This window comes from Harpia harpyja, chromosome 21 (assembly GCF_026419915.1).
Source record: "Harpia harpyja isolate bHarHar1 chromosome 21, bHarHar1 primary haplotype, whole genome shotgun sequence".
NCBI lineage: Eukaryota > Metazoa > Chordata > Aves > Accipitriformes > Accipitridae > Harpia > Harpia harpyja.
The window spans coordinates 14,045,509-14,070,302 of NC_068960.1; the positions used below are offsets into that span (position 1 = coordinate 14,045,509).

General features: G+C 35.8%; 1 protein-coding gene across 1 annotated transcript in view; it reads left to right on the forward strand.

Moving 5' to 3' along the window:
* USP7 (ubiquitin specific peptidase 7) overlaps positions 1–24,331 on the forward strand; it is a 75,729-nt gene extending 51,398 nt beyond the window's left edge. The window contains exons 8-31 of the mRNA XM_052772310.1: positions 12–66; positions 740–820; positions 913–1,003; positions 1,813–1,895; positions 2,880–2,989; positions 3,843–3,999; positions 5,115–5,259; positions 5,872–6,002; positions 7,098–7,232; positions 7,425–7,526; positions 8,220–8,325; positions 8,739–8,831; positions 9,729–9,796; positions 11,040–11,140; positions 12,524–12,677; positions 14,040–14,107; positions 15,246–15,354; positions 15,449–15,526; positions 15,878–15,978; positions 16,603–16,702; positions 17,545–17,664; positions 18,999–19,070; positions 20,006–20,096; positions 22,954–24,331. Of these exons, the coding sequence (XP_052628270.1) occupies positions 12–66; positions 740–820; positions 913–1,003; positions 1,813–1,895; positions 2,880–2,989; positions 3,843–3,999; positions 5,115–5,259; positions 5,872–6,002; positions 7,098–7,232; positions 7,425–7,526; positions 8,220–8,325; positions 8,739–8,831; positions 9,729–9,796; positions 11,040–11,140; positions 12,524–12,677; positions 14,040–14,107; positions 15,246–15,354; positions 15,449–15,526; positions 15,878–15,978; positions 16,603–16,702; positions 17,545–17,664; positions 18,999–19,070; positions 20,006–20,096; positions 22,954–23,060 (2,458 nt within the window). The 3' untranslated portion in view covers positions 23,061–24,331. The remainder of the gene's footprint in view (positions 1–11; positions 67–739; positions 821–912; positions 1,004–1,812; positions 1,896–2,879; positions 2,990–3,842; positions 4,000–5,114; positions 5,260–5,871; positions 6,003–7,097; positions 7,233–7,424; positions 7,527–8,219; positions 8,326–8,738; positions 8,832–9,728; positions 9,797–11,039; positions 11,141–12,523; positions 12,678–14,039; positions 14,108–15,245; positions 15,355–15,448; positions 15,527–15,877; positions 15,979–16,602; positions 16,703–17,544; positions 17,665–18,998; positions 19,071–20,005; positions 20,097–22,953) is intronic.
* The last annotated feature ends 463 nt before the right edge of the window (positions 24,332–24,794 follow it).

Genomic DNA, 24,794 nt, shown 5'->3' on the forward strand with positions numbered 1-24,794 from the left:
GCCTTACAAAGGTGGGAGACTTTAGACAGCTTCATGCAACATGATGTCCAGGAATTATGTCGAGTGGTATGTTTTTACTGTTTCTTACTGATCTGTGACACATAATGTTGTCTCTTGATATTGTGTATATATAATATAATTTAGTAACAATCCTAGTTATACTGGCACAGATTAATTTAAATTAGGTCTCTAAGACACAGAGTATTTGCCTTGTTTTATTTCTCTTTTTTAAGAATGGGATTGATTGTGACCTTTTGTGGGTGAGGAATTTGTAAAGGATAGGGAAGGTTGAAAATAAATGGAACATATGCTAGTGGTCCTTATATAGCCATGGAGAGGAATGCAGTTTTGAAGATGCAAACGCATCGTTACATTTGTGAGGTTTTCCAGACTCAAAGGAATGTAGCTGGAGTAGTCCTCAGTGCAGTTTTTAGGGGGAAGAGGAGGATTTAAAGGACGAGAAAGGAGATGCCAGTACGAATAGACTAACATTTCATTTTTATGCAAGTGACCTGGACTTTAATCAGTGAAGTAGTCATCTGGAGTAGTCCTCAGTGCAGTTTTTAGGGGGAAGAGGAGGATTTAAAGGACGAGAAAGGAGATGCCAGTACGAATAGACTAACATTTCATTTTTATGCAAGTGACCTGGACTTTAATCTGTGAAGTAGTCATCTGTGTGTGATGAATAAATTAAAACCCTACAATTTTATCCTATGTAAAAACTTAATTTTTCTTTCAGCTGCTTGATAATGTGGAAAACAAAATGAAAGGCACATGTGTAGAAGGAACTATTCCTAAATTGTTCAGAGGGAAGATGGTGGTATGTATTTAATTTTTTTTTTTTAAATAATTTAAATTAACTCTGTTACTTGTATACATTGAAATTCTGTGGTTTTTGGTTTTTGTTTACAGTCTTATATCCAATGCAAACACGTAGACTATCGATCTGAACGAATAGAAGATTATTATGACATCCAGCTAAGTATAAAGGGAAAGAAAAATAGTAAGTGATACATTGTGATATGCCCCAGTCAAATACTTCAGCATGTTGGACATCTTTAGTGCCTGTTGATTTCCAATGGGTCTGTTGGTGCTCAGCACTTTGAAATATCCTTGCTTTAAGGCACCGAATTGAAAACATTTTCTGCAGAAAATGTTTTTGCTTACATTACCTTCTTTTCCTTCACCAATTTCCCTTCCCTGCTCCTTCCTCCCCAATTCTCTCACTGATATCTTTTCATAGAACTGTGAATTTTAGGAGTCTTCCTGGTGTCATAAAAGTGCATACTATGCCATGGTGATAACAGTAGTGTTGTCACAGTAGATTATAATTTATATATGAAGATGAACTTGGAGGAAATAGATTCTTATTTAGACCTGACCATGGTAATAAGCAAATAAAAAGAATGAACTAATCGGAGCAGCATATCAGTGGTCCCTTATCATCACTTTACCCAGTACTTGGCATACAAGACATGAAAAAGGACATGTAAGAGTCCAGCAAACAGAATCATCTAGCTTGATACTTAATAGTTGCAAAGTGAGAATAGGAGATTTGGCAGACAATTCTAACAATGTGATTTCAAAATCTGTTGATATTCTTAGGTATGCCCCTACAATTTGGTGCATTTCTTGACATTCTTAAGCAATATACAACTTTTTTTTTTTTTTAAAAGACAGACAAATATTCAAACAGAAACACTCATGTCTTAATATGTTATTTGATTAATACAATGTTAAGCCCCCAGGCTAGAGTAAACTTACATTTTTTTTCCTCCTTCCCTACAATTCCCCAATCTTCTTTTCATTTAGTTTTTGAGTCCTTCATTGACTATGTTGCAGTGGAACAGTTGGATGGTGATAACAAGTACGATGCAGGAGAACATGGATTGCAGGTATTTTTCTTTTTTTAAATCTGGTTTTAAATTTTATTTCTATGTCCTTGTCCTTCCATACAAAGCTATGGTAGCCAAAAAACGTTGCAAAACCCATTCTAGGTTGCATCAACTGATTTGGGTGATTTTTCTCCTTAGACAAACTTTTACACAGCTCTTAATTGCTGTTATGTTTCTTAAAATGGAGCTTGGTTTTTAAAACAATCTAATTAGCAGTGAGTTTTACTTTTATACCTTTAAGTGTTTTAGTGACTAGAATGTTTAACTTCTCTACTAATCTCACGACTGAGAAGTTCTTCCTTTGACAGTAGTCTGTTCTTCTATGTGTCTAGTAAAAAAGCAGCATAGCTCTAAAAGTAAGTTTAGAGAGGTCATTTTTGTATCATCAACAAGAATGCCAAATGAACCTGTGGAATTTTAAACATTTATGTGTGTGCACGTGTTTCTGAGCTTTTCAGCTGCACTTCGCTGCACTCACTGTAGGAAGCTGAAATAATTTATAAAAAATTTTGTTTTACTGAAGCTTACTGCTGCAGCCTCCAGTAATGTCAGTAATGTTCTACATATTCTTTAGCTGTTTTTAGGAAGGTACAGCATGGTAGCCAAATATTTGTTGGCTGGATACAATGAACATGAAATTCTTAATTGATCAAAAATGAGTTCTTGCCTCTGTATTCTCTTTTAATTTTATTTATGCAGGTAACTTGCTCTTAATGCAGTGAGGTGTTTAAATGTGCTTGTATGAATGGCCTAAATTTAAATGAACTGAGTTCTAGTAAGTGTTACTGGAGTAGCTCATGGGAAAGTTGGTGCAGTGTTAAGATAAGTTAACCTCGATTCAATTTTTGAACCATTCTTTGGTGCACGTTGTGTTGTCAAGCCTATAAAATGAAAGTCCATAGGAAGAGTGTCTGCAGCAAACAAGCATGTTGAGTTGCTAAAAATCTTGCAATTTCAACCCTCTATTTTTTTCAAAATTTCTAGGAGGCAGAGAAAGGTGTGAAGTTCCTAACATTGCCACCAGTATTACACCTACAGCTCATGAGATTTATGTATGATCCTCAGACTGACCAAAACATCAAGATAAATGACAGGTAAGTTTGGTTGGTTGGGTTTTTTTCATTGTCGAATTTGGACCTGTGAATGTATTTTGTCAAAAATAGTTTGCCAAAAGCCTATTTTTGATTCAACTCCAAGGGGAAGGTTTGTGCAGTCACACACGTGTTGGAGGTCCCCAAAAGGTGGACTGATTGAATGTTAAGGTTCTGAATGACAAATTGAATACTCAGTCATTTGTAGCTGTTGTTTTGAATATGAAACAAGTGAATGCATCTTTTAACACTTTGTGGAACATTCTTTGTGCCACGTGTGGAAAGTTGGTACGTTCCTACAGACTGCCACAGGAGTAAGTAGGAAGAATAAGTAGTCCTCTGCTTTCCCTCCATCTATTTCCATGCCCACTCACTGTAACAAGAGGCTGATAATTTCTCAAGGAGATATGTTGTTGGTTGTAAACTAAACCTGTATTGCAACAATTTCAGTCTCACCAAGAAGGTGAGACTGCAGCAGCTGAAAGACATTTCAAAATAATGTTCCAGTCCAGTGGTACCTGTGCTAGAAAAGCTGTATTTGCGTACTAGAAAATAACAGGTTTTGAGCTTTTCCCTTGACACAGTGAATCCAAACCAGCACTATTTCAGTTGAAGTGCTCTTATCCTTGTTACTGAGTACATACTTTCTCAGAGGTGCTTATGAAGATTATTTTTATTCCATATTAAAACAGTATAAAATCTGCCACTGTATGCAGTATATTCTGGATAGAAATGGCATTGTAACAGTAATTTGTTGAATTTTTGTAACTTGCTTGAGTAAGCACTGATGTCTTGCATAATAGCATGTGTCTGTCTTAATTACAAATATAACTGTCTTAATTCTTTTCAAAACTAGGTTTGAGTTTCCTGAACAGTTGCCACTAGATGAATTTTTACAAAAAACAGATCCTAAAGATCCTGCGAATTACATTCTTCATGCAGTTCTAGTACACAGTGGAGATAACCATGGCGGACATTACGTTGTTTACTTAAATCCAAAGGGGGATGGCAAAGTGAGTATTGCAAAGCACCTGAACATATTTGTGTTTTGCAAATATATACTTGCACTTTTCATAATGGGCAAATCTTTGGAATTTTTCTTCCCTAATAGAAGAACTTGCTGGCACACTTACTTCATCACACAAGGATTTGACTTCTCCATGTAGTTCTTAGCTTGATATTCTTTCATTTGACACTGATTCCAATGTATTTGGGAAACTTACTTTGTATTTACAAAAAGAAAAACCATCAGTCCTCGCATCTAGTTTTTGCTCTTTAGGGAGGAGCCTGCATTTGGAGGCATTAGAGAATCACTTGCTGCCTTAAGAGGAGAAGCTTCATCCTTTCTATTGGCTTTTGGCAAAAGACTTTGAACTAAGGGAATCCCTTCAATTGTGTGTGCATACGTGTTGAAGTTCTACTGCAATCAGATTTTATCCAGCATTTTTTTTAGGCTGACTTTATGCTGAAGCAAATACGAACATTTCAAATGTTTCGGTGACTCAGAAGTTCAATATCTTTGCATGTCCCACTGTTACAGGTTTAGGTGACTTGATTGGATCAGACGTTTATAGGTCAGGTGCCTCTTCCCTGGAGTTGACTGGTTTTGTGTGTACATGACTGTTCACAGTAAAAGTAGAAGTCAGATTTTGCTGTGAATTTGTTGCTATTTGTCTTTCATTCTTACTTGGCTTTATTGTTTTAGTTTAAAATTTGCTGTAAATTACTTTAAATGTACAAATAATTACTAGATATCTTGTGCATCACTGCTTTTTATTTTATTTTTCAACAAATAAGGTCAATTTTCTGATTCATATCAAATAGATATTTGAGTAACGGTCTTAAGAAAAAGTTCTTTGAATAATTGCTGGGCTTCTGATATTCAGTGTAAAATGTTCAAATATTTCAATAAAGGTTTGGTATTTATGGCCTTCCTTAGGCTGAGTGCAAGTAGCAGGTAGCACAAATTATACCGAACTAGATTTTTTTTTTTTTAAACTGATGCTGCTTGAAGAGCAATTTTAGTAACTTCAAAGAGCTGAAAGGCATGCCAGAAATAGGATTAATTTATCATTCAAGAATATGTTTTTGTGTGTAAAATTATATTTATATAAAATTTTCTCCCTAGTGGTGTAAATTTGATGACGATGTTGTATCAAGATGTACAAAGGAAGAAGCGATTGAACACAACTATGGAGGTCATGACGATGACTTATCTGTACGGCACTGTACGAACGCGTACATGTTGGTTTACATCAGGGAATCAAAATTAAGTATGTATACTCTGCTTGTGTTACAAGTTAGATTTACATACAGGGATTTAGGGCTATATTTTACTTCTGAATTGTTGATGGTCTTCCTATACAAAGGGACTTTGTTAGTTAATAGTTGGAATTTATAGATTCCATGGGATCAACCAGTCTTTCTCTCACTTTTGTAAAGTATGTGCTAATCTAGTGTCGTCTTGTCCTAGCACAGTAAGGCAAGACTGTGTATCTGCAAAGTGCTTCAGCCTTGATTGTTTTATAGGATGGAAGAATTAGTGAACTAACTTCAGTGATGGAAACTAAATCCAATTTATTATGAATATGTAGGTATATGTGTACTAAAACCAAAATTGAGTGTTGGCAAATATTTTTTTTAATCCTGAAATGAATTTAATATTTAATTCAGAAGTCTATGATACATATTTCATGGAAGTAGTGCGTTTTGGCTTGGGATAGGAAATGCTACTTTTGCCAGAACATGATGATATCAAACCATGTTTTTAATTAAAAGATGAAAAAAGCCAGTTTTGACTTCAAATCAGAGGAAAGTCAAGTGTGTATGAAGAAAACCCTGTTTGATGTAAGTCTTGAAATGACATCACAAAATCTGCTTTGTAGGTGAAGTTTTGCAGCCTGTCACAGACCATGATATTCCTCAACAACTTGTAGAAAGGCTACAAGAAGAGAAAAGGATAGAAGCTCAGAAGAGGAAGGAGAGGCAGGAAGCTCACCTCTATATGCAAGTGCAGGTCAGCTTTTGAAACAGATCAAGTTGCAACTGCCTTACCATTAAAATTCAGAGTGTTGAGCCACCCAAGACAACTCTTGATTTTCTTTTTTTTTTAAATTTGTGTTTGGAAGTAGTGGTTTGAAGTGAAATTATTATTTTAGTGCTTGTAAGTATATTTACATACGCAACGAATCCTAATGAAACAAACAGTACTGTATTTTATAGACATTTCTGTTTTCTCTAGAAGTTACATGCTTGCAAGTAGAAATAGTAAGTTCAGGTGAAAGGAAAAGGACCAGGTTATTTTGAATGGCTGCCTTGCCACTGCACTTTCATCTCCTTCAGGAATTATTTTCTAAAATTAGAATGTATCTAGCCATAGGCTGCAAGCCTGGACTACTGCCAAATGAAGCTCATCAAGTAGAAGCAGAAGGAGAGAGTGCTTATATTTGCAATTATCTTTTTGGAAAAGCCAGATGGACTAGATTGTTACAAATTGCCTTAAGGAACCCTGTTTATGGCTCTTTCCAGAGCCCATCTGGCACAAGAAAATAGAACCCGTTTTCCATTTGCCTCCATGTTTCCTTGCATCTTCTTTCTGGTGCTCATAAGTAGAGATGTTGGTGAAGTCTAGCTTATTCTACACTGCATTTACACTAGAGCTGTTTTCAGTGGAGGGACTGGCAGAGTTGCACTGTTTGTCTTTCTGTTAACAAAGAATGCATGGGAGCTGTGGGAGATCACAGGAAACATTTTAGGCCAGCCTCCTTGCGTTACACCAGTAAAATAATTATGTAGCCTTTTTTTAAGTGCCAAGATTGTTAGAGCACATGTTTCCAAGATTGGGATCTAAGTGCAACTGGTTTTTAATTGTTTGGGATTTGTAAGAATTAGTGTGTTTTAATTACTTACACTGACTTGACTATCAATCACCATTTTTTAATTTCATTATAATCTGTATACTTGTGAATTTTCTTCGTGAGAACGCGAATAGTGTTAGCAGTGTGCCACTATCCAGAGAGCCAGTGTTGTTGCATAGTTAAGCACCATAAAAAGGTATTACATTGTGCAGCTGAGTTAATATGAATAGTAACCTTTAAATGTGACTTTTCAGATAGTGGCAGAGGATCAGTTCTGTGGTCACCAAGGCAATGATATGTATGATGAAGAAAAAGTGAAATACACTGTTTTCAAAGTACTAAAAAACTCCACTCTTACAGAATTTGTTCAAAATCTCTCTCAAACGATGGTAAGTTTTCTCTAGCTGAATGTCTATATGTATTTATTGTATTACATTACGGTTGCTTCATAGTCTTTATCTTCTCCTGGTAATGGCAGCAGTCATAATTCAGACCTTTTAAAACAGAAGATCTATTTGGGCTTAATAAAAGTATCTTAGCCTTTTTTTTTTGTTTCCTGTCACAATTTTTGTTTATTGTAGGGATTTCCCCAGGATCAAATCAGATTATGGCCAATGCAAGCTAGAAGTAATGGAACAAAAAGACCTGCAATGTTAGATAATGAAGCAGATGGCAATAAAACGGTAAATATTCGATAGAGGACATTATTTCTGTACATCACCCATGATTTTTAGTTCTCCTTAAGAATCTGTAAGTTTGGGACATCAGATTTTTCAAGGTTTTAATCTAACCTGTATCTGGTAAAGTTTGATACTTGAGAGAACTTGAGATTTAGTGGATTGATTTGGATAGGAGGGAGGAGTGTGGTGCACGTTTTTATTTCCATGAAAAAAAGCATGATCATGATTTTTATGGTATATTTCAAACAGAAATGTCTTTTTGAGTCCTCCATTATTTGGGCAAAAACTCTGGATTTAATGAAATGTGTTGCTTAAAATGTAAAACATTGTGTCTAAATACCACAGAAAACAGTGACTGGTTTCACTGTCCTGTTACTTCTAAAGTGAAGTAATTTTCTTGCCATAATAAAGCAAGCTGTAGGTATATTTTTAAAATTAAACAGAAATAGGTCCATTTTAAATAAAAGCTATCATTTGTGCTTCATTAAAACTTTTTTGGTGTTTTTGTATCTGTCATTGTTTCTCTTAATAAACTTCATAAACTTCCTGTCATTAACGCAACTAAAAAAAAACCAAAACCATCATTCTCCCACTCATAGAATGTCATAAAGTTCTTGTATCTGACGAAAATGCAGGTATCAGGTTATATTATATTCTCCAGAGACTTTTTTTCTTCTTCCACATCTTTCTACATAGATGATTGAGCTCAGTGACAATGAAAATCCATGGACAATATTTTTGGAAACAGTAGATCCAGAGATGGCTGCTACTGGAGCAACATTACCCAAGTTTGATAAAGATCGTAAGCATATATGCTAAAACTTGAGTAGATAAAAAATACTTTATTTTGGGTATATTTCAGAAAACATTGTGCGCTCCTTTTTTCAATGATGACACTGATGTACCCATTAAATGACAGTGCTGAATTTAGTTTCTTCTCATGCAGTTTTTGCCCTCATTTCTCTCCAAGTGTAAAACATTTCACATTTTTCATGTTTTTAGAATCACTGAACAAATATATATATATACATATATATAGTTGATCTATAAAAATTCACCATTTAAGAATATTTTAAGGGCATTAATCAAATTAATAAACCAAAGACACATCTTTGTTACTATTTAAAGAAAAACATCTAGGTGATCTCCCCCCTGCCACCCCGACATACTCAAATAAGCCTTACTTAAAATTAAATCTTGTTTCTTAATTTGTAGATGATGTAATGTTGTTTCTGAAGATGTATGATCCGAAGACTCGAAGTTTGAATTATTGTGGACATATCTACACACCTATATCCTGTAAAATACGTGAGTTCTGAAATTCAATTTCATTATTATAATTGAAACTTAAAAGACAATAGATTGTATATCTTTTTTTCTTTTAATATTAGTTTTATCACTGAAATAAAAGGCAGGCCACAGAAAGAAATTCTGATTTCTCCCAGCACCTGATAGTTTTCTTCCTCGTGTTGTGTCAGTGAAACTTTCTGCAACGCTGAGAGTGTTGCCTTAATACACCGTTGGCTGTCAGTTAATTTTTTGTTACAGGTTTGCTGTATTCGCCAGGTGTTGCTGAACATAAACAGCTGTTTCAGACTTGCTATAAAGCTTTGTGATTTGATACTGCTCTCCAGTTTGTTTTTTTCCTTCTATTTCAAGGGTTTTTTTGTGAAATGTATTTCTGCAATAGCTTTTAAAATAACTCTTCTATAACTTTTCACTATGGTAGCATAGGAGCAGCTGCTCAGACTGAATTGGGCATAAGCCTTGGTTTTCATATGGGCCCATTTAAAGAATTCAGCAAATGTCCACTGAGTAAAAATATTTCAATTTGTCATTTTGAATGTCTCAATTTGTTGACTTATGTACATGCTTTCTAATTCTGTATTTTAGCTGTCTTAATTTCCTTTTTTCTTTTAAAGAGATTAAAATTTTTCTCTGGAGAAGGAACAGTGTTACTTCATCCTCTGATCTTGGGTGGCCTTGCACATAATTTTGTTGTTGTTCAGATGAAGTGGAAGGAAACCTTAAAGTCTGTCACTGGGTTGAATGTCAATAAAGGAAGCTTTAATTTGGAAGGCTCTCTTTCTTAGGCATTTAAAAACTATTTATCCAGGGTAGAAAAATAGGTTATTTCCTTTTTGCAGGAGGTCTCACTAGCAGTTAAAGTGCAACGCATTTCACATTCCTTTCCTTTTCCAATAGGTGACTTGCTTCCAGTTATGTGTGAGAGAGCAGGATTTCCACAAGAAACTAACCTTATCCTCTATGAGGTTTGGATTGATAGAATTTTTGTAACATTTTTGTCTTTTACATGCTATAATTAGAGGAAAAGAATCTTTATTCAGTTAAGAAAAGGTTGCTCATAACAATTGTAATTTCTAAATCATAAGCACTCTGTAACCTGTAGCTTTGAAGTCTACAGTGCTGCAAGAGAGTAGCAGCAGATATTTAACTTCAAAACAGATTTAAAATTAAAGAGCTAAAGGTGTGAGGCTTTAAAAATAAAAAATCTCTATAGGAAATCCTACATGAGCAGCGTTGCTGTGCTAAATCTGTGCATATCCTCTGAGTCGCAGTGTTAGAGGAGCTAATGCTGCTAACATGATTGGTCATTGTATTTTCAGTACCCCCCTTAGCGGAGTTGAGAAAATGTTTCATCTTCTTCCTTCCTTCCCTAAGTTAGAAGTCAGCAAACAAAATACTCCAGTCTGCTAACATGTTTCTGCCCAAATACAGAAACAGTAAATCTTTATAACTGCTGTGTTTATTGAGTGCTGAAGATGCAGATCTTGCCAAGGCAAAGTCCTTGCTATAGTAAGAATGAGGAATTTTTTTCTTTTTTTTTTTTTTTTATTGCAATTTTTGTTAGTAGTTGTGCTGCTCTCTCTGGTGGTTCTAGGGGAGCACGCACACTTCCATCCTAAAAAGCAGAACTGTCAGGTACTCCTACTCTGTGCAAGTCAGGGTTGCAGTTTGATTCTGGTTTGTTTAGACAGGTCTTTTTATCCCAAGAGGTCAACCTACAGGTATAAATACATAATACGGATATAGATATTTTATAATATATGCATTTTCAATATGTTGGGGGTTTTTTTTTTTTCTTTTTAAAGACAAGTGAATTGCTCTACAGAAGTTCTGCACTTTTAAAATAAGTGAGCATAATCAGTGTTCTCCAAGCTTCCTGGAAGCTGCATCAGTAGAAAATTAATCTCTGAATTTTGGAACATTTTCAGTGCAAACAAGATAATGCTGAATGGTAAAATACTTTTGAAAATTAAGGTAACTTGAGTGAGACTGCAAAGGTAAAAATGAACAGGCAGCTTTATCAATAGCAATTAGATGTATCTGGACCTTAGCTAAAATTACATTTAATTTGCATATATATGTCTCAATCCACTAGTTTCAGTTGAAAGAAGATTCAGGTTACCTTATCTGATTATGTCTTCACTATTGTGATGTTTATTTTTGTCTTTTGCTGATTCTGTGATCAACAATTTTTGTTCTTTATTGCAGGAAGTTAAACCCAATTTAACAGAAAGGATTCAAGACTATGATGTATCTCTTGATAAAGCTCTTGATGAACTCATGGATGGTGACATCATAGTGTTTCAGAAGTATGTATCTTAAGGGGCCAGCTTATCATTGCAATTAAATCACCTGGTTCACTTTGCAAATAGAACTTCCCTTAACTTAGCATTTCTAACAAGAGCAAAGTACAATTTTCCAACAGTAGACATGTTCTCATTTGTTTATTCAAAGGGGAAATGAAAAAATATTGGTAGTATTTTAATTATCACATGCCACATTATTTAAGGAAAAGAAGGTTTCATCCTAGTTTAGCAAACTAATAACCTGAAATAGGTCTTAATATTACCGAAGAGTGTGGTTCAGCAATGCACGTGAGTTCTGCACCTTTTTACTTGGAGCCACTGTAACTTAGACACTGAAGAGCCTACCAACATTTCAGATCTCGGGCTCAGTACCATTACCACTGTACAAGGCTCTTGGCTTGGAGCTCCTTTCAGCCTAGAACTAAACTAAACTGCTTTCCCTTTTTTTTCCTTTTACTCATGCTCACAGTAAGTTCCTTATTGGTCTACGGTGATGAGGTGCTCCCAATTTGCCTGACCATATGCGACTCAGAGGTGTACTGGTGCTTCAACTGGAGTTTTCTCCAAGGCAGGAGAACTCCTGCATCTTGTATCCGTTAAAGGGATCTTTCTTAAGTTTGTCAGGGCTATAAATCAGCATTTCTATGCTCTCACTCCTGATGGTCACACCCAACTGTGTTGCTCTGTTTCTCTCCATGGGCTGACAGTGGGTGGAAGCCAGCTAGTCTATCTTCAGCACTCTTACCCCAGATTATGTGAGATGAATGTATTTCTCATGTCATGCCTTGGAACTCGCATTCCCTGTTGACCCAGTTGGTGTTATGCACCTTTGGCTGGCTGCTGACTCCTGGGTAAGTGCACAGCTTGTACCCTGGTGCTATTTCTCCGCTGAGAAGATAGGGGTACCAGTCAGTAGTGACCCAAACCAGCGTCTGTGCCGACTGTTTTGCTTCTGTGGTTCAAGGATTGCTATTGTACATCTGGCCTCTGTGCAAAGCCGTTAATACGGGACTATATGGAAAGCTGTGGCAGTGTTAGTACAGACGCACAATAATGTGCCAGGGTGGGAGGGAGGGACGACTACTGGTAGAATGCTGCTGCGAAACGACTGGATTCAGAGTATTGCCAGATTGCCAAATGAGTGAGCACAGCGTGCGAGTGCGTTTGCCCTTGTACTGCACAGAAATACTCTGAGGTGTGGGTCACTACTGACTGTATTAGTTCTACTGTGTATGAGTGGTGGATCTTTAAAAAGGTTTCTAAACTTTATTTCTGTATCTCTCAACTGTTGCTGACTTACTGTAGAACATGTTTTCAAAAGCCCTAACTGCTTGTCTGTGTAACAATGTGATACGTAATGGTATTATCATTTGTTTGCTCTTGTAGGGATGACCCAGAAAATGATAACAGCGAGCTACCAACAGCTAAAGAATACTTCCGAGACCTCTATCATCGTGTGGATGTCATTTTCTGTGATAAAACCATCCCCAACGACCCAGGCTTTGTTGTTACTTTATCCAATAGGATGAATTACTTTCAGGTATGTGTCCTGTTTGTTTCTCTGCTTTTGTTTCCTTGTTCTGAAAGTAACTGCTGTGCTAGTTCACAAGTGTGTTATATGTACTTTTAGAAAAGAGTAGATCTGTTCTTGCACACTTCTTGCATTGTGGTAATGAAAAATTTAAGGAAGCCACTAATGCTTGTGAGAAGAAAATACTCTTAAAAAACCCAGTTTTATTAATAATGAGTTATTTGACAATAGGATTCTTTCTTGATATGCCATTCTGCTCAGTCAGGGAAATTATATTCTAATGAAATTATGCGTTTGCTTTCTAAGTGACACGTAAAACTTGCTCAACTTATTTAGCTGTTAAAAGGAAAATACCTTGGGAATCTAGTGATACCTATTTTCTGCTTGTAATATCACCAACAATATTCATTTTGTAGACCAAACTTTATTGCTTTCTTCAAACAATGCTGTTTAATGCTCAGTGGCACTAACAGATCAAACCTGTTGTGTTCATAAAGGGTAGCTGGGGGTGTCTAGAAGAGGAAAACTGGACAGTGAAACTTTAAAAAAAAAAAAAAAAAAGTTGGTGTGATCTATTAAGAGCCTGAGTAGTTTTGCCTCCCTACAGTTCTCCTGCAGTTGCTTTTGTCAGAAAACCCAGACAGTTTATTTTCTGTCACCAAAGGCAGGAACTTTGAGCACCTGCATACGCAGGGGAAGTCATGGATGACTTTTGCTATCCTGTTCTCATTGTCTGTTTTTCAGCAACTCTCTTTTATTTCATTTTTACTTGGAATGTAAGTTTTTATAGGGGCTTTTTTTTTTTGGTGAGGGAAAAATATACAGGGAATCCCCATGGTTTTTGTGAGGCAGTGACATGAAATATACTGATGGGAATAATGTGGTGATATTACCCAGCAAACTAACTTCCTTGGAGTAAATTAAAGAACAGTGGGAATTTTCAAAGAGCAAGTCTTACTTATTTCTCCACTAATACTATAATGAAAAACAAAACAAACAAAACAAAAAACACCACCCCCCCCAAACAAAAACAAACAAAAAAGCAAACAAAAAAACCCCACCCCAAAACAAAACAAAACCAAAAGAGGAGTAGAGCTATTGTGGATTTTGTGGCCTTTTGGTGACAGTGATTCATTGTAATAAAACAGACAGTCTCCTCTTTTTTTTTTTTTTTTCCTTGTATAGCTTATTCTTTATCAACTGTTCATAAGCTAAAGATGCTAGTTTATTTTGCCTTAGAAGTAGGCATAGTGCGTCTCTCAATTTCAGTAGCATAATGTTCTTGATGTGTAATGAATGACTGTATGGTTGTAGAGCAATGTCATAATTGTCTGAAATAATTCAGAACTTACAAAAAAAATTTATTTGCAGGTTGCAAAGACAGTTGCGCAAAGACTTAATACGGATCCAATGCTATTACAGTTTTTCAAGTCCCAAGGGTAAGATGAATATCCTTAGTGTTCTGTGTCTAAACTATTCTTTAAAATACTTAGCCCAAATACTTAGTCTAAGTATAGATAGGTAGCAGTTACTTGGTGGCTTTTTCCAGGTTGTTAACTAATTCTTTACCGGTAAGATGTTAGCATTCTGGCATGCACAGCAAGTTGCATAGACAGTTTTAAGTATTGCAACAGCTGGCTCTAGAGCCTCAAAGAATTGCACATTTTGGAAGAGTTCTAGTAAGCGTCATTGAAAAAAGATGCATTTTTAAAGGATCATTGTTTAAATTTCCAAAATCATTAATTCAAAGCCTTACTGTATGGGACAAATTATTAAGCTAATGCAAGTGCTGTTAAAGTGAATGCAGAGTTCTGGAATGGAGGAGAGCAGAAACAAGTGCACATAAAAGCAGGATTTTTGCTGATTTTTACAGGTTTAAATGCAGGAGTTACTTCACTGATTTTCCCCCACCTCCCCCAAAGTCTGCAAATGAGGTTTAATGAAGATGACGATGATCTAACATTCACAGCTGCTAAAAGGGACATTTCTGGTTAAAGTGCTGTTCTCGGGCACAGTTGTGTAAAACTGGATTTGAATCTGTATAAAACTATAGCAGAAAACAGCATATTAGTTATATGTAGGAATAATGCACACACACAAATTACACCATCTTTTTGTATTCATGTAAATGTAGGTTGCTCTTTATTAACCTGTAGGTATCTCCCTTCATCATCAATGAGACACTCGTAATTTGAGTAGCTCTTTATAGTTTACAGTGCTGTGGTGACTCTGGAATTTGCTGTGTCATATGGCTCCACAAATTAACCTTTCACAATCCAAAGCATGTGCTGCTATACTGATAGTTTCAGAGGAATATAGGTCTGCCACCCTGCAGCATTAAAGGTGAGCTTGTAAACATTTAAGAGAGTGAACACGCATAGTGAATGAATGGTATTTCTGTCCCATACACTCACCTGTCTTTAAAAATCTCTAAAGCACTGAATATAATGCCGCTTAGGCTGTGCTAGCAATTATGTAAAACTGGAAGCCAGGAATAAAAATGTACTTGGTACTTCAATTTACTGAGCAGTGATGGATTGTAAAGAGATACTTATGTTTTTCTTTTTCCTTCTGTAGTTATAGGGATGGCCCTGGTAATCCTCTTAGACATAATTATGAAGGTACTTTAAGAGATCTTCTGCAGTTCTTCAAGCCTAGGCAACCTAAAAAACTTTACTATCAACAGGTAAGAGTCTTCTGTTTTTATTGGTGCAAATTTTAAAAAAATAATTCTGCCCCATACAAAGTATGCCTAAAGTGTTTTTCTTTTCTTTCTTAAGCTCAAAATGAAAATAACTGATTTTGAAAACAGAAGAAGTTTTAAATGCATATGGCTAAATAGCCAGTTTAGGGAAGAGGTGAGTGAAGCTGGCTGTTACACACTTGCTATCATTTCTATGTCAAAGCTGGTATGGCTGTGATGATGGTTCACACTGTTGTCCCTCAATAACACAAAATTAGAACAAAGTGGTATCTTATGTAAAAACCCAACCAATCAACAACAACAATAAAACCCAAACCACCAAAAAATTAAAAGAATTGTTTCAGTTCTTACAAAAATTTTGAAGATAACATAGGTTCACTTTAGTAATTGTTATCTTTTAAAAATGAAATTTTGATGAAGAGAAGAATCCAGTGTATTCTGTGCTTTAATATGGTTGTTTACATTTTCAGGTTTTCTAACAATTTTTCTGTTTCAAATTCCATAGGAAATAACAGTATATCCAGATAAGCATGGGTGTGTGCGAGACCTGTTAGAAGAATGTAAAAAAGTTGTAGAACTCTCTGAAAAAGGTTCAGGGAAATTAAGGTAAAGCTGGAAGATTTTGATTTCTTTTATATGACCATGTGAATTTTATGCAGAAAAGCATCCATAGAATTTAAAATACTGTGGAAACCATTATTATCCAATGAAGTCTGAGACTATGTTAGAAGTAAAAAGCTTCCAGAGTCGCATTGTTAAGAGAGTTCTTATTAACTATGAATATAAATTTTATATAATTATTTGTTTTGTATTTCATAAAGTTACATCCTTGAGATGTGTAAGTTTCATGAATTGCATTTGTTAACTCACAATTTAATAATTGTTTCAAATTTAAGCATTTCATGCTGTTCACTTCTCAGGAGTTAAGAAAAGTGAGGTCATCTAAAGAGAGTTTAAGAAACAATCTAAATTAAAAACCTTCATCTTGTAATTGCACATACTGGCTTTTTTTGCCATGAGCCAGAAGTGGTTTAACCTCTTGTAACTTTACAGCTTAATTTTTAGTAAAGACTGAATTTAAAGTTTTACAAATACAGTAGTAGCATCTGTTTACATCCTGACTACACTAATCCTTCTCAAAGTTAGAGAAAGAAATGTTGCATTGATTTTTTTAAATTTTTTTTTTGTTTAAGTTTTTTTTTATGCTTTTCCTGTTTGTTTATTTTTAAGGCTGCTAGAAATTGTAAGTTACAAAATAATTGGTGTCCATCAGGAAGATGAGCTGTTAGAGTGTTTGTCACCTGCAACAAGTCGAACGTTTCGAATAGAGGTAAATATTACTTTCTTAAAGAAACTTTAAAAACTTGACTTTGAGAGAAGAAACTCTCCAGTGGTAATTCTCCTTTTCTGGATTCCGATTTTCAAATACTCTGATCTTTGCGGCAAGCTAGATTACATGATAATATATATGTATTTTTAAAGATAATACTTCTAAAATTTTTCCTTTGTTCCATCTGCTTACCTATAATGATATCATTCCTTAATTTTTTATGTATGTTTATTGTAACAATACAGGAAGACTTGGCAAGGGCTTGTCCATAGGACGTTTGCTGCCTTAGCAATAATTCCAAGGTTGGTTTGAGGACTTGTGATATAAATGTTTATTCTTTGAACCCACTTTCATACTCTAAACTTAAGTATTCTAGAAGACTTTCTTTCCTTTCCTGTTAAGTTTGAGCTTCTTGAGCCAAATTTTGATACTTAGGTGCTTTTTTTCTAAACATTCCATCATTCAAATCTGGTAACTTGCCTCAAAGATCAGAAATTTAAAAAAAGAAAGTTTCCAATGTAAACTATAATAAGGAGATGACAAGAGGTCTGTGATACTGCTATCAGCTACTACTACAGCTGATAGAAGATTTCATGTCCAAAAAGCCATTTGAGGAAGCTGGGAGAGTATTTACTGAGTAGGGGAAGCTGAAATGCTGTCATGCCAGGGATGAGCGACTCTTGTAAAGAGACTCCGTCAAACAGCATGGTGGTTTTAATTGTTTTTAAATAGATCTGTTTTACATCAGTAACAGTACATCAATTATGCTTTTAGTTACTTAATAAGTTACTTTTTTGGGAAGTTTTAGCTGATTGCAGTCATAATTTTATGTCTGGATCTAGGAAATTCCTCTGGACCAGGTAGATATAGATAAAGAAAACGAGATGCTAATCACAGTGGCACATTTCCACAAAGAGGTTTTTGGGACATTTGGAATTCCATTCTTGCTGAGGATACACCAGGTACAGTATGCCTCTTTTTCTCCCCATGGGATTATATTGATGATGTTTTCTTAAAGCACTGTCAAAGAAATTAATATAAAAAGTATATAGGAAAATACTGCTCCTGTATAAAGTATGGTTAAATCATTTAGCATCTCAGTTATCTTTTGCATATACAGATTTAGTGTTTCAGTGAGCCTGTGCAACGTCTAGAAAGTAGGCATTCAGCATCAGCCAAGGACTTGAAATGCTATCAAAGCAATACTACCTCCTTCCCCAAACCCCTGCAGATGCCCACCCCCCCCAAAAACCAACCAACTAGAATCCTGTTTCTAATACCACTTAAGTAATTGCGATGCAGACTTGTTGGCAAAAGTGGCTAGGCCATGGTTGCTTGGCTTCTTACTGAGACACATGATTACGAAAAACAAGTTAGCTTTCTTCAACATTTTCTAAGATGACTTTGCATTTTATAACGTCTGTAATTTGATGTGCTTTATCTTCTAGGGCTGGAATTTAATACAAAAGTGAAAGCTAATTTTGAAAGCTTAATTAAAATTCTTAAGTTTTTATGTGGTGCTGCTCCAGCTGAATGTCACACTGATTGTTTTAATATCTATGTATATTTCTGGGGGCAATTAGAAATTTGCTTCTAAACTTTTTCTGGTTCATGTATGTTAGTTTGTATGAAAACCACGTACTTTTCTAAAAGTTTTGGAATGAGAAATACGTCTGCATCTCTGCATCCCATAGAACTTTACTATATTTCCATATTTTTGACCAATGTAGAGTAAAACCTGTGTGTTGATTTCTGGTGGAAACCATTTGCACTGACTGCATTTCCCTGTCTATGACAGTTGATACATATTATTGATCTTTAAGTTGATGGTATCCCTCACTTTTGGGGGCAGTTTACATACACAGCATGCAGAAATGTACTATAAAAAGTTACTAATTGAGGGGGAGCATCGCAGGTGTAGAGGTTTTAAAAAGTAATATGCTTAGAAAGGATATGTAAAATTTTTTTTCCAAATGCCCATTTTGCTGCTAATCTTCTAACTTTGTTTCTTAACTTTAACCTGACTTGCACATGTCATTAGCAGTTCTTGGTCGATTTATGGGACAGTTTGCATAATGATGAATCAGTAAGACTTAAAGTTGCTGAATTTATAGCAACTGTTGTTGTATGTTTTTATTCCGTATGGTAGTGAATGATGTTGATACTTGTGTAATTCTGTAAATAACTGAGAGATTAAGGCAACATATTTCAATGAAGCTTGAAGCAGGAAATACTAACAGCATCCTTTTTTTTCCTAGATTTTTTTTGACATTAAAAATCTTGTTGTAATTATTAGGGTGAACACTTTAGAGAGGTTATGAAGCGGATTCAGACAATGCTGGACATACAAGAAAAAGAATTTGAAAAGGTAATGTCAAGTTGGGAGAGTTTTTATTGCTGATTGTGGACCCTAAATGAGTTTATTTTAAGAAGCTGGAACACCACAGATTTGGGATAAGTGTAGATTTTAATCAATAGAATAGTTGCTTGACTTAAATAGTGCTTTTTCTGAGAATAATCAGGTAGGGTGTGTAAGAGTAGTATTTCTGTCCTCCATCAAAAGAGATATTTGGCAAAACTTTAAAGTAACCTAGAAAAGTTTACATGGTGCAGGACCTCTAGAGGCCACCCACTTCAGGTTCCTGCTCAGAGCAGAACTAGTTTAAAGTTAAGTCAGGTTGCTCAGGGTTTTACCTAGTTGCAATTTGAAAACTCCCAAGGGTGGGAATTCTGCCACATTTCTGGACACTGTATTTTAGACCATTACCACTATCATTGTGAAGACTTCCCCCCCCCCTTGCATGTAATCAGAATTTCTCATTTTGCAGCTTGTGGTGGTTTACCTCTTGTCCTTTTGCTGTGCAGCTCTTTGAGAAGAGTCTGCTTCTGTGTAAAACCCTTCAGTTGGTGGAATACTAGATGCCCCTTGTTAGCCTTTTCTTGTCTGGGCTAAACAAACCCATTTCCCTTAGCTTCTTGTATGCCATGGGCTCCAGCCCCCTAACTGTCTCTCAGACCATTGCTGGACTTGCTGCAGTTTGTTGTTGCCATCTCTTTTTCCCTGGAGGGCCTGAACCTGGACACAGTACTCCAGATGCAGGTTCATGATTTCCTGAGCATTCATTTTATCCCATTATCCAGGTTGTTGATGAAGATTTTAAACAGGATTGGCCTTTATCAATCCCTGAAGAATACTGCTTATAACCAGCTGCAAGTTAGACTATGAAATTAGACTTGAAGGCTTTATTTTAATGGGGTATCTTACCAGTTGTGTTTTGTTTGTTTGTTTTTTCCTTTTCATAGTTTAAATTTGCAATTGTAATGATGGGCCGACACCAATATCTCAATGAAGATGAGTATGAAGTGAACTTGAAAGATTTTGAGCCCCAACCTGGTGAGTTGTTAGACAACCTGACTATTCTTTTGACCTGCTGAAGTTGCTCTTCTAGTAGTTATAATGTCATTATCCTTAACTGAGGATGCAGAAAGAGTGTGTTCTTCGAACATGAAATACATTGTATGCAGTAACTAAACAAGTATTTATATACACTTGTGTGCACACTTAACAGTGTTAAGTGTATATGTTAGTCTGAGAATATGTATTTTATAGGCATATAAATAACTAAATAATCTGTTCCCTTGTGAGTTAAAAGTTTGCATTTGAGTGACCAAATGGGTCAAATATCAGTATAATATACTTTACAGAAGAGAGTTACAACGTCAGTTGCACCTTATCTGTATTGTCCATCTGCTCTGTTGTACGCTTGATTCTCACGTTGTTATTGGAGTATGTGCTTGTGTTATTCCTAAAAAAATACTAAGGTGCATTCGTATAAGATTCTTATTTTAAGTGTGCTGCAAAGAGGTATTTGAATTCTCATGTTCATTGAAGATAATTCTTATTCGTTCTTGGCATCTTCAATGAATCTAAAGAATCTAACAAGAATATTACATATGCGAATAGGATGCTGTTTAGATTTTCTTTTCCTAAGAGATAATTCATCAAGCTACAAATGCAGCTCTGTTCTGAATTTGTCTGTGGATGGTCTACCATCTTGTTTACTTGACTAATATATAAAGCTCTATTCTGTGAGGAATTTACACATAGGAGAAACCAGGTTAATCCTTCAGGAGTTCCACCACAGTCACCTTTTGAGAGTTCCAGTTGGGAGTGGCACCTTTGAATCTGCAGTCAGGGCCGTGTTGAAAGCCTTGAATTCATCAGGTTTTTTTTCTCCTAGCTTAGCTGAGTGTTCCTTTTTGTGAGCTGCTCTGTCTGGTAGAAACGAGATTGAGGACAACCTGCTCTCTGCAGTTCTATTTTTCTGACAATTATGACCTCTGGTATTTGTTGGCAGGTTGTGCTAGGGCCAAACTTTCTCTGTTTTTTTCAAGCTGTGTTCTGGATTTATGTAACAGTTGTAAAGAAATCCTGTAACTGTCCGTTTATTTCAAAACCCACAGTACTATTTTTCAGTACTTTGTAAGAACCTAGCAAAAATTCCTCTCATTGGTATGTTACACAGCCAGGTTTATGGCTCATAGCTGTGAATATGAGGGGACTTGCCAAAACTTTGAATGCCTGCATCTGCACGAGTCAGCCATGAGCAGAGAAGGGTGTCACTGGAGGGACCTCTTTTTCTGCACCAGTTGTGAGGGGTCTCTGGGTGATGAACTCGGTGGTGGACATTTCTCCATGGACAGATAAACTCTCTCTTGTGTGCTCAGAACAGGCAGAGTCCTGATTTTATTCTGTGAGTCATCTTTCTGGGGGTGGGAAGGGGAAGGCAATAGTCTGAAACAAACTGTCGGACTTTGAGCAAAGCAGAGCCAGTATTGCCAAAACAACGTGAAAGACTAGCCAGGTAACTAGGTCAAAAGTACAGAACAGGGCAGAAATTGGAAAATGGAGAACTTGAACTGTTTGCAGGAGTTGTAGGGAATGTGAGATTAAAGGGTTTTAATTTGAGTTTACAGGAAATTGCCACTTTGATGTAATACACTTTGATAGAATTCATTTCCCCGCCACCCCCGAAATTCTACTATGGGCTGATAATATGACACTCTAAATGTCTTCTTAGATAAGTAGTATTTCAAGGTGTGGGACTCACGCATTTCTACAAGTACCAAATTTTAACACATGCTAGACTGATGGAACCAATGGTTTGGTATTCTTTAATATGAGTGATGTAGCTGATGTCAATAGTGTTCCCTCTGCTTTTACAAAAGATGCACTCTAGCAATGATTGTGCTGGTGCTAACAGTGTAGAACTTCATTTCTTTCTCTAAAAGACGTTCAAGTGACCTCAGCAAGATTGGCAGTTCTCTCTTATATTTGACATTGATCATTATGTCAAACAAAAAGACAAATAATTTTGATTGAAGAAAATATATCCAAAAATGCAGATGCAGGCAACCAAAAAGGTCAAGTGTTTTATGCTTTAGTGGTTGAAGTTGATGGCTTTGAATGTAGGAGTGTGCTTTTCTTGCTTGGGGGCTATTTAGTTTCTGCCTCTATCATTCACTTCAAAGAACATTTGATGCTCTGCATTGAGGACATCTTAAAAGAGAATTTCTCCCATTTGCAAGAAGTATGTGGATTGTGGTTTTTCATGAAAACTACTGGTAGATAAAACCATATTGGGTTGAACGAGTGAAAAAATCTGTATGTTTTCCTTACAATCTAAATATGACTAAATTTTTTTTCTCAGAAAATAAGAGGAGGTCAGTTACATGATTTCTGAATTAACTGATTATTTGCATTTTACATGAATTTAACAAATATTCCCACTTAAACCAGGTGATAAGAATAACTTAATACAGCAGAGAACTTACAATATGTCAAATACTATAGGTTATCATACTTATATGATGATGCCTTCCTGTTTCAAACAGGCTCAGCAGTTTGGTGAAAGCTGGTACTTTGATGTGCCTGTGGCCAGAAATTCTAACAGTAGTTTTCTTGCTTTAGCACATTCTTCACTGCTGTAAACTCCTGTAAGTGACTGAAGAGGAAAAAAAACAGCTACCTGATCCAGAAACAGCTGTAAAATGTGTTATTGGAAGGAAAGCAGTGGTCAGGAAAGCTGCCCTGTTGGCTGTCGACTGTAGGACTGTTCTGCAGTCCTCTTCTGTACCCTGTGATTCCTAGCAAACTGTGAAGAGGGCACACAGGAGTAGTTTTGTAAAGGAAACTTTCCAATTTAGTCTTAAAACTTCATTATTTTTTTTTTCTCTTTTTTCTTTTCTAGGCAACATGTCTCATCCAAGGCCATGGCTAGGGCTTGACCATTTCAATAAAGCCCCAAAGAGAAGTCGCTACACTTACCTTGAAAAAGCTATTAAAATCCATAACTGACTTACTTAACCAGATTGTCAAGGCAAGGGACAAAAATAAGTGTGTGTGTGCACCTTTTTAACAACTGTAGAACTTTGGTACACGTGCACTATATCTGAAGTCTTCAGCAAGAGGATTTGCTGCTGATGTTAATTTTATTTTGTTGAGGCTGTTCAGTTTGGCTTCTCTGTATCTATTGACTGCCCTTTTTGAGCAAAATGAAGGTGTTTTTATAAAGCTTGGATGCCAATGAGAGTTATTTTATGGTAAACGTAATGCAAGGCAATTGTCAGCATAATGAGGGAAGAGTTTAGTAGAACAGTTGACATTGGCAAAATATTTGTCTGTAGTACGTTCATAGATGGCATAAGCTGGCTGGCTGCCCTTCCCGGTATGGTGTTAACCATCACTGCAGCTAGTAAGTCTTATGTTTAGACTCACATCAGATTTATTTCCTTCAGTTATACTTTAAATGACATTTTTGTGCATTTGTAAATGCAAAAAACTCACATCATCAATAAATAGCAATCTCTACTTCATTGTGTACATTGTTGGCACTTATTCGGGATTTTTGTCTCCTCCAGCTGCATAGAATCTTTTTTAATAAACTAGTTTTCGTTTAATTTAGTCACTACTTTGCATCCTGTTTTGCCAAGTGGATGCCCCAAGTCCTAAAAAGAGATATTTGGGTCTTTTTATTAAATTTTCAACCATTGATAAATACCATTGTGATTTATTATGCCATCTTCTGGCAAATAGAATGACATTCAAAAGTTGGCAAAAGCAAGTGAAAAGATTATAAATATCATTAATTTAGTTAACGTGGGAAGAGATGGGGAAAACACAAGAAATAGCCTTTTAGCACAGAGGGCATGCTCACTAGTGTTTAGTAAGCTGTTGACTTTGTATAAAAAAGGAGGAAAAAAAAAAGAAAAAAAGAAAAAAAAAGAAAAAATGAAATTGTATATTTAATGAATGAACATGTACAATTTAACACTTGGAGGTTAATTTTGTTGGGTGAGTCTGCAAGTGAATTTCACTGATGTTGATATTCATTGTGTGTAGTTTTATTTCAGTCCCCAGACTGCTTCCTTTTATTTTGGAGCTAATGCCAGCTGCGTGTCTAGTTTTGAGTGCAGTAAAGATAGAATCAGCAATTCACACTTAATTTTACATTTTTTTCCAGTATTTTATTTTGTTTCTGTAGCCGCAGTGTACAACAACTCTTCCTGTATATTGCCTTTTTTTGCTGGAAAATGTTGTATGTTGAATAAAATTTTCTATAAAATTTTTTTCGGTGAGTGATGACATGGACATTGAAGAAGATTTCTCCTCTCCTTGGAAATAGAGTTTTGGGAAGTGTTTTCATTTGTGAGGTTTTGCTAAAGGTGTGGGGTTTTTTCTTAAGTGTTGACAATTGTATAACCCTCGTGTTGGTTGTTTTGGGGAAAATTTGTGGGGTTTTGTGTTTAATTGTTTTGAGTTTTGGAGGGGGTTTTTTTGTTTTGGGGTTTTTTTTACCTCCTAACTAGTCACATTTGAGCTTAACAAATAAAAGATTTTCCAGGAAGGAGCCATGTACAAATAAGACAAATGGAAAAATTATTTTACTAGTTTGTTTGTAAAGCTTGTAGTAGAGTCGTTGTGGTAGACTTGACTCTGCCTGCCTGTACAAAATTTTGTGGTCCAGATTCTCAAGTCTAATATTATAAATGGTGTAAAGTGAAATCTGGAGTCTCTAAAGGTAAGCTCTCT